Below are 9,395 nucleotides of genomic sequence, written 5' to 3'. Positions count from 1 at the left end.
TCAATCCTACGGGCCATTGTAGTAAGCGTGCTGAAATGTTCATCCACGTGCTCATACAGCTCATCAAACTGAGGTCCTAAACCCCTGACATATCTACTATTAATAGTCCTATTGTCTTCGTTCAGATTAGGGACTCCCTCTGCCATCCGCAGAAAATCAGTAGAGTACGCCCCTACAGTCAACATCCCTCTAGAAAAAGAACGCATCTGCCTTCTAACTTGATTTAAAGCTATTTGCGCCTGACCGTTAGCTATGTCCGCATCTTCCCTCAAATTGCGGTATCTCCGCACACTTGACCAAAAATAGTCACCTCTGTATTCCTCGACATCTAATTCATCTAACTATTCTTCTTCTTCATACTCTTCTTCCTGAGGATTTTCCTCTTCTGCTTCTTCTTCTAATTCTTCTTCTGGATCCTCCTCAGGATCCTCCTCAGGGTCTTCCTCAGGATCCTCTTCCGGATCTTCCTCCGGTTCCTCTTCCTCGTTGTATTCTATCTCCGGTGAATGCACTCTAACTCGGTTTCCAGAAGAACTACCTATCTCCGATACAGACATATAGCCATTTTGATATATTTCTGGCGATGCTCCATGATTTGCGTGGAATCCATTCTGATGGACCCCAGATGGTTCGCCCACTTCATTATGAAACCCGTTTTGAAATATAGGAGGCGCTTCCTCCCGTTCTTCATCAGCATGCGACTGAGCTCCGTTTTGCCCAGACATGCTGAAAAGAAACAATTTCGAACGTAAGCGACCATCTGAGCCCATTTCACACGCAATTCCAAAATAAGCTTATAAATGCTGTAAACAATTAGCATTTAATCCAGTCGCACGTAATTCGCAACAAATATCCACTTAATAACCTCAGCGCAAGTAATAAATACTTTACCATCTCAATCATTCATAACCACTTTCTATTTCCTAGTATAAGCAATAAATACTTAGTTGTGTTCGTCATCCGTATAAACAGATACTATTCACTTACTAACTTAGTAGTCCTGGTTCGCGCGTGTAATGCCACGTACTACTAATGCACACATAACACAATTACAGACAACCACGGTCTGACTCTTGCTGCAGTAGTTCCTAGGTATACTTACTGACAAATACTCCCAGTCAAACAAGCAATCAGACAACTCTAGCAGTGGTAACTGGACCAAACTGCTCTCAAACAAGCATTGAAACAACCTTGCAGTGGTAACTGGACAAAACTGCTCTGATACCAACATTGTCACGACCCAAAACTATTGAGCCGCAACCGGCGCTAGGGAACGGGAGTGGTAGCTCCGGAACCCGTAGCAAGCCTAAAATCACAATTTATTTTTCGCAATTAATAAATGAATACAATAAACATTTAACATTTAAACAACGAAAGCAACACTTTTATATGTATATCATATAATCAATCATATACACTAACTGTTTCAAAACCTCGCGGGCTCTAGTTACCGTACCCTGTACGAACTGGCCTCACGGTACTATATACATCAGTTAGTGTTTCAAACATCTCACCGGCACCTGGGGCCGTGGATCATATACTAAACACGTAGCCTATCAAAATGCATATAAAACAATAACTGCAGTTAATATATACAATCAAAATGAACTGCTGTCTAGGCTATTATACTATCGACACAGGACCACTACTGCAGCACTCACAGAAGTCAGAAACTAACATATACAGCTGACTTCTGGACTTCAAAATTGGCCTCTAGCTAAGTCCACAAGCTAAGCACCTGAAAGACATCAAAGGTGAGGGGTCAGTATTTGGAGAAATACTGAGTGAGTTGACATTTACTAACAGTATTAATATAAAAACATAGCATCGCATCTCAAGAAAATATTAATATAAAACATATAAACATGTATTTGATCCGTGTGAAACTAATATCCTAGCATGCGACACATCTCTCGAATAATCATATATCATTCAACCCAATCGTAAATATCAATTGCGAGTCCAACTCGCTGGTGGCCCAGCCACTAGATACGGGGACTTCCAGGCTACACCGTAGCCGAGTTCACTCTCGTATCGAAATCATATACCCAATCGTAAATTTCATATTCATCAACAGCTCCCAGCTGTGTCAAGTCATTTCTCAATGCAAACATACTAGACTGACTCGATACTGGTGATCACACAGCCTATTGACACCCAATAGGTAGCTAGTTTCTTCGGATCGCATACTAGTTCTCGCATATAGAAATTAAATAAACATATAACATCCAATCAATTGTATATAATGCGATGCATGAAAATAATATATATATATATATATATATATATATATTCATAAAATAATTTTAATATATATAATACATGAAAGTAAAAGTACAACTCACAGTGACCGCTATCCAATCAATAACGAAGTCAATATGATAATATGCCCGTGCTAGACCACGTCGGCTGACCCCACCGTTTGCTGACACGTCTGATACATATAGATCAAATACACGTTTAATACATAAACGTGAACCTTAAAAACCTAAAACCCTAGGTTATAGATTTAAGTTATCACCCCTTTCGTTTCGTATTCGTTTCTCTCAATTTTGATAACTTCTTGATCGGATTCTTACTTAATCGATGTACTTATCTTGACTATTTATTATGTTAATGTTCATTTATATAATGTTTTATATCTATTTCAAAACATTTCACTGAGTTTCACACTCAAATCAAGCTATCGGAGGTCCTTATTCACTCCCGGAAGTCCCACGGAGATCCGGGTCGAGTTAGGGCACGTCGTGTCACCTTGGCACGTCGTGCCCTTCAATTTTTGTGAAGGGCACGTCGTGCCCTTCATGGTGCACGTCGTGCACCCCCTTGGTGCACGTCGTGCACCCTTGTGGTGCACGTCGTGCGCCTGCACGACGTGCTGAAGTGCAGCACGTCGTGCACCGACGTGTGCGACGTTTTTCCGGCGCCTCTGAGCCATTTCCGGGGCTCCAAAACTCCCAAAACTCATACCACTTCATACCCAATTCATTTAAACACTTATCTTATCATTTTACAACTCAAAAACGTCAAAAACAACTCGATTCCTAACCGTACGATTCGAACGAAACTTCCTATACGAAACAGCCCACAAAAATTGAGATACAACACCACAAACTGAGAGATTACCTTAATATGATGCCTTAGAATGATAGAGGATTCAATTCCGAAGATATCGCCGCAAAAATCACGTGAATCGGACGTCGGACGGCGAAACGGCGGCGAAACGAAATCGATCGATGTTTCTTTCACCCTCTGGATCCTTCCTCGCTCTCTCTCTGATTTCATTTCTTTCATACTTAAGGTCATATATATCATGGCTAAATTCTCTTTTTCATCCTTGTTTTGATGAATACAATCTATCCTTTAAACTTTTCTTTCGTACGATTTAGTCCATAGCTAAATCGTTAAACTCTTCTATTACGACTTATACGTATTACTTATATCCGATAAATAATACGAAGCTCGATATTAACACTTTCCCGTCAAACTTATAAATTTCCATTTTTGAGACGTAGTGGCTAAATTACCACTTTAGTCCCTGAACTTCATTTTGGGCTTTCCTTGACATTTTTCCTTTTAATTCCAATTCTAACTTTAGAATTGAAATATAACCTTGATTTCCGCATAACTAATTTCCCAAAACCGACCTACTTGAAACTTATTTACTTTATCTTTTCAGAAATTCTTCTAATATTGCCACTCTGGCGAATCAAAATTGGACACGTGGTCCAATTAGCTAATTAATTATTTTGGGGTATTACAGTAAAGTTGTAAATAAAATGAGAAATAGTGTATTGTAGGAAATTACCACAAAATTAAATTTAATTTTAAAATTACATTAATTAAATGTATTATTTTGAAATTTATTCATATTTATAAATAATTAATATTCTAATTAAATAAGAAACTAACTTACAAGATATAACTAGTTTAACTAAATTTAAATTAAAATAATTTAAATCAAATAAATCTATTTAATAAATTTATAAAATTACTTTAAATTCTATTTAATTTAATTAAAGCTCAACTTAATTTAAAATTTTTGACATAAATTCAACTTTAATTAAATGAAATAGAATTTTAAATTAATTTTAATAAATTCATTAATTAGATTTAGTTAAACTAATTAAAAATTTTGAATTAACTTTTATCAATTAATTAAATAAATATGCATTATTTGTAAATATAAATAAATTCTATAATATTACAATTGATAAATTTTAAAAGTTTAATATAAATATATTTAGGTTTTTTTGCTGACCCTTTTCACCATAATTTTTTATAAAGAAACAAATATTGGTGTGTGTTTTTTTTGTATAACCGTCTCTACAAATCGCTCCTACAAGTGAAAATTGCCACTTTTATCATGTTCATTGTCGTTTGATTATTTTAAATGGTCAAAAGTAAAAATTTCGATCCTTCTAAATTGGAGTCCTGGTTCTGCCCCGGGTGTATATACCTCAATTATTGTTGCCACATAAAGAAATAAATTTTATCCAGCTAATAAACATAAATGAACAATTATTATATAATATTTCTTTAATATTTAATTTAATTTAAAGAATAATTAATTAAAATTTTGGCTTTTAACTGAACCAAAGTTTCAGTTCGGACTGGTTCGATTTAAAAGATTAATTAACTTTGATTCAACCGATGTCCAGCAGCTCTATCCCCATCTCGCAATTATCAAGTCAGTGCTTTTTGGTCTGCTGCTTCATCAGATTTCTAATCAAAGCTAAGCTTCATAACATAGCAGGATTTTAGTAGCATCCATGGCGGACTTCATGAAGCAAATCTTGTCAAAACCCATCCAATTAGCAAATCGGGTAATAAAGCTTGCGAATGAAGTCAATTTCTTCAAAGAAGAGTGCGATCAGATCACGCACCAGACCAAGGAGCTTGAAGCAATCTTCAATCTTATGGTAGCCCAAGGCAGATCCGTCTCCTATCAACGGCCGCTACAACGAACCGTCGCGGAGACCGAGCAAGTCCTTGACGGAGTCATCTCTCTCATCCTCAAATGCCGCGGCGACGGAATCATGAAACGCGTCTTCACGGTAATTCCTACAGCTGCCTTTCAGAAAACGTTATCTCAACTAGAAAGTTCCGTTGACGACTTCACTCAAATCCTACGGCTGTTAGAGTTCTTGGATAATCATTCTTATGATCATCTTGATCATCCAAGGTTTTTTAGCGTCCCTCATATATCCTATCAGGATCCTGATATTTTAGCGTTATGGGAACTTATAGAAACTGGAGACCATCGTTTGCATTTGAATTGGATCGACGGTTATCTGGATGTGGTTGCTGCTAGTTTGAAAGCAACTTCAACTAATCTTCAATTTCATAACATCCTTTGGACAGTATGGCCGCTAATCGGCAACCTATATCATACTCCGCAAGATCGTCGATCGTTCGGGGTAAAGTTGCTTTTGTTGGTTTCTCAACTCAGTGAGCAGCACAAGAAAGTGATTATAGAAGAAGGGGCGATCTCACCGTTGCTGAAATTGATGGAAGAGGGCGGAATTGAAGATCAAGAAACGATTGCTAAGGTAATCGGAACAATAGGATACAATTCGGAAAGTGTGAATCGCATGATTGATGCGGGTGTTTTCTTGAAATTTGCTCAAGTTCTCAAAGAAAGTCCTATGAGGGTTCAAGCTGAGGTAGCTTCGGCAATTTCTGAAATTGCAGCAAATTGCCCTGAATCTCAAGATGTGTTTTTGCAGCGTGATATAGTTTACTTGCTCATTAAACATCACCTTTCGTTTGAGACAGTTCGACTCGATCAGAATGCCTTTGTTCTCAATAAAGCCACATCGGTTCTTTCGATAGTAATGGCAAGAAGTCGACTAGATAGACGAAAGGAGATGGATGAAAGTGATGACAACAAGAACCACAATCAACTTCCAAGTCGACAAAATCCTTCACTTAGGAGCACGAGTTTAAAGGGCTGGGAAATCGAAGAGCCTGATACGAAGCACCAAATGCAAGCGATGACAGCTAGAGCATTGTGTAACCTTGTCAAGGGGAACATGTCTATTTGCCGTTGCGTTACAGAGTCGAGAGCTTTAATGTGGTCCGTGATGCTCTTGGATATCGGAACTGTAATACCCCGTAAGTTCAGGTGCCGTTTAGTGCAACGTGTCCGGCAGAAAAGGACCGGAGTTGCAAAGATAAAGATATGGGATATTAAAGAAAAGGATAATATGGAGTAAGACGTATATGTTTGAAGATTAGAATAAGAAAATAAGGAAAAATATCAAGAAAAGTTACAAACTAGAGTTCAGGGACTAAAGTGGTAATTTAACCAGTTAAGTCCGAAAATAGAATTATTTCGCCAAGGTCCGCGAAATGTTTTATAGTATTGGTGGTAAAAGTTTCAGGTCAATCGGAGACCTTTTAAAATTTGGACGCGGATTCATTTTGGGCTAAATTGTCAATTTTGAAGAGTTCAAGGACCAAAGTGCAAATTAGCCAATTTAGCCTCGAGAATAGCAATCGGAAGATTATCGACGAGAATAGTTATATTTGGAGTAGTATTATTTATCTGGATATAAATAATACGTAGATATTCGAGTTTAAGTGAATAATTAATCGTTCGGTTAAAATTGAAAGTTTAAAAGAGAAATGATTTAAGTTAAAGAAATGAAGGATTAAAGTGGCAAATTTTCCAAACTATATATGTTTCCTTAAGAATAAGGAAAGGGGAGAAGGATCAGATGATCCAGAGAAAAGGAAAACGACGATTATCGTCGATCCGCCGCCGTTTCGCCGTTTCTCGCCCAAATCACGAGTTCTTTATATCGATTCGTTCAGAATTCGATTCCCTATCATCTTTAAGCTTCAAAACGAGGTAAGCTTGACGTTTTGGTTTAGGATTTCGAGCGGTTTTACCGTTTTAATGATTTTGAGTTTGAATTCGACGTTTTAAGCTTGAATCTTGAGTTTTAGATGTTATTAAGCATTACGGAACGATTTAGCATGTCGTAGCATGTCGGAAATGGCCCGGGGAATGAACCCCGGGGCTGCACATCGTGCAGCTAAAGGCTGCACGAACGTGCAGCAGACTGCACGTTCGTGCAGACTGCTGCACGAACGTGTAGCTAGTGCTACACGATCGTGCAGCACAGCAACTGCACGATCGTGCAGCGTACTGCACGAACGTGCAGTACACTGCTGCACGAACGTGCAGTCCCTCGTTAGCGGGAATCGACGATTTTGGCTTCCAGAGCCCTGACGCGACGCAGAAACTCGATTTCAGACAATTTCAAGTCGTGTAATCAATCGTGATTCGATTGAATATCAAAACGTAAACTAGGACGTTTAAAAGAGAAATATGATTAAGAGATTACTAAAGTTAAAAGTCGTATTTGAACTACGATTATATTAACCTAAGTTTATAACTTAGAGTTTTGATATTAAGCCTACGTTTATGAATTAAACGTACGTATGATTTGAATAGGAAGTGGATACATCGACGAGGTACGAGATCGACGAGCTGGAATAGTTAAAAGAGTGAATGACGTGTGGAGCTTACGTTTGGATATAAGGAATAACGATCGTTGTGAGTTAAACTTTACTTTGAGTATTATTACGCAATAGATAGTTTTTATATTATAAATATAATATTAAACTACATCGCATGCTATAGTATTTTATCGATAGAAATGAATTTGTGCATCGTATTATCGAATATATATAGATTGTGAAAACTAGTATATGATCCGGGGGAAACAAGCTACCTATTGGGTGTCAATAGGCTGTGTGATCACCAGCGTCCGGGTAAGTCATAGATAGAGATTTCATGGGTCGTATATCATACTTGTTTGTGCATGCGATACAGAGCCTATCTGGTTGAACTATCCCGGGGCCTGTATCTGCGAGTCGGCTGGTTGAACTATCCCGGACTCATATCGATCGATCGTTAGATGTTGTGATAATGTTCATTATGCATACTAAGGTATTAGGGTTTCGATCGGATCAAATGCTCGAAGTATAATATGTTTGTATATATGTGTTTTGTTTTAAATGCGATGTTATTTTCTATAATACCTTAGTAATGTGTTATCTCACTCAGTATTTCCCCAAATACTGACCCCTCACATTGATGTTTTTCAGGTGTTTAGAGTCAGATCAGACAGACCATTTTTGGTGTGCTGGGTACAAGACCCCTTGGTGCTGCAGTAGTATACGTGTGACGAGTCTTAGCCTAGTATAGTTAGGTCTTATAGGTTGTGTACGTATTTAATGTTTGTTTGATGTGATGTCTTTTGGTTGTCAGTTTTGTATTGATCGATAGACGGGCTAGTACGTACAAGTTACGGAAGTGAGATACCCACTATGGTTGTATCGATGGTGTGATATATATGATGTACGTTATGATTGTAAACGTGTCTTCTTATTACATGTTTATAGGATAGTTGTGTTTGCGTTTCCGTGAAAAAGTTAGAGTGGTTTTAGGCTTGCTACGGGTTTCGGAGCTACCACTCCCATTCCCTAGCGCCGGTCTCGGCTCAATAATTTGGGTCGTGACAGGAACAGAGGATCTTCAATATCATTCAGCTATGACATTGATGGAGATAGCAGCAGTAGCAGAGGAAGATACAGAATTGAGAAGATCCACGTTCAAGCGTGGTTCGCCTGTTTTTAAAGCTTTTGTAGGCCGACTTATGAAAACTATTGAAAACCCGAATTCCAACCTTCTCATCCCATCCATCAAAGCTATTGGAAACTTGGCAAAGACATTCAGAATGACAGAGGCAAGAGTAATCGATTTGTTGGTTAGACTTCTAAATGCAACTAAATCTGAAGTTTGGAACGAGGTGGTAGTTAGGAACGAGGCGGTAATTTCTCTCACGAAGCTCGCTTGCCCCGAAAACTTTCTTCATGTTGACTACTCCAAGGAAATCATTAGGGCCGGAGGAGTAAAGCTATTGGCTGAGCTTGTACGTCGTGATATGCAACTCTCGGCTTTACTTCTCCTATGCTATCTTGCGTTAGATGTACCGGAACATAATGCGCTAGCGGAGGCTAATGTGCTTGCTGTTCTAGAATGGGCAGCCAAGCAAGCTTCGATTACTCAAGAAAAACCATTAGACTCTCTACTAACAAAGGCTAAAAGTAGATTAGAGTTTTGTAGAAAATCTGATGGATACAACCATTAATTAGTTGATCAGTATACATACATTCTTATTGGGTGTAATTGTACTGAATTGATGGATTGGCTCGTTTTGGACTTAACTATGAAAAAAATCGTTCAATTTTACTACAACCCGAACTAAAAAAACTGTGTCAAACCAAAAAACCAATCAAACAAACTGGTTTTGTTCGATTGGTTTAACTTAAGAGATATTAAATCTTTGCAAATTCAGTTCAAGTTGATTGGAAAAAAA

At 38.0% G+C, this 9,395-nt stretch overlaps 1 protein-coding gene across 1 annotated transcript; it reads left to right on the top strand.

The window, feature by feature from the left end:
• The first annotated feature begins 4,772 nt into the window (after nucleotides 1–4,772).
• On the top strand, nucleotides 4,773–9,167 carry LOC126662080 (uncharacterized). The gene is made up of 2 exons (XM_050355968.1): nucleotides 4,773–6,117; nucleotides 8,539–9,167. Exons 1-2 carry the CDS (start codon nucleotides 4,773–4,775, stop codon nucleotides 9,165–9,167), a joined length of 1,974 nt encoding a protein of 657 aa, XP_050211925.1.
• Nucleotides 9,168–9,395: the final 228 nt, after the last annotated feature.

Source organism: Mercurialis annua, linkage group LG8 (genome assembly GCF_937616625.2).
Source record: "Mercurialis annua linkage group LG8, ddMerAnnu1.2, whole genome shotgun sequence".
NCBI lineage: Eukaryota > Viridiplantae > Streptophyta > Magnoliopsida > Malpighiales > Euphorbiaceae > Mercurialis > Mercurialis annua.
Note: the sequence above shows the minus strand (reverse complement) of the source record. Positions and strands in the feature narration are given on the sequence as shown.

Excerpts from the sequence above, each read along its gene's own strand:
- LOC126662080 (XM_050355968.1), top strand. The coding sequence starts at position 4,773 with ATGGCGGACTTCATGAAGCAAATCTTGTCAAAACCCATCCAATTAGCA. Across the intron at positions 6,118-8,538 it reads TATCGGAACTGTAATACCCC|GAACAGAGGATCTTCAATAT; the intron begins GTAAGTTCAGGT and ends GGGTCGTGACAG.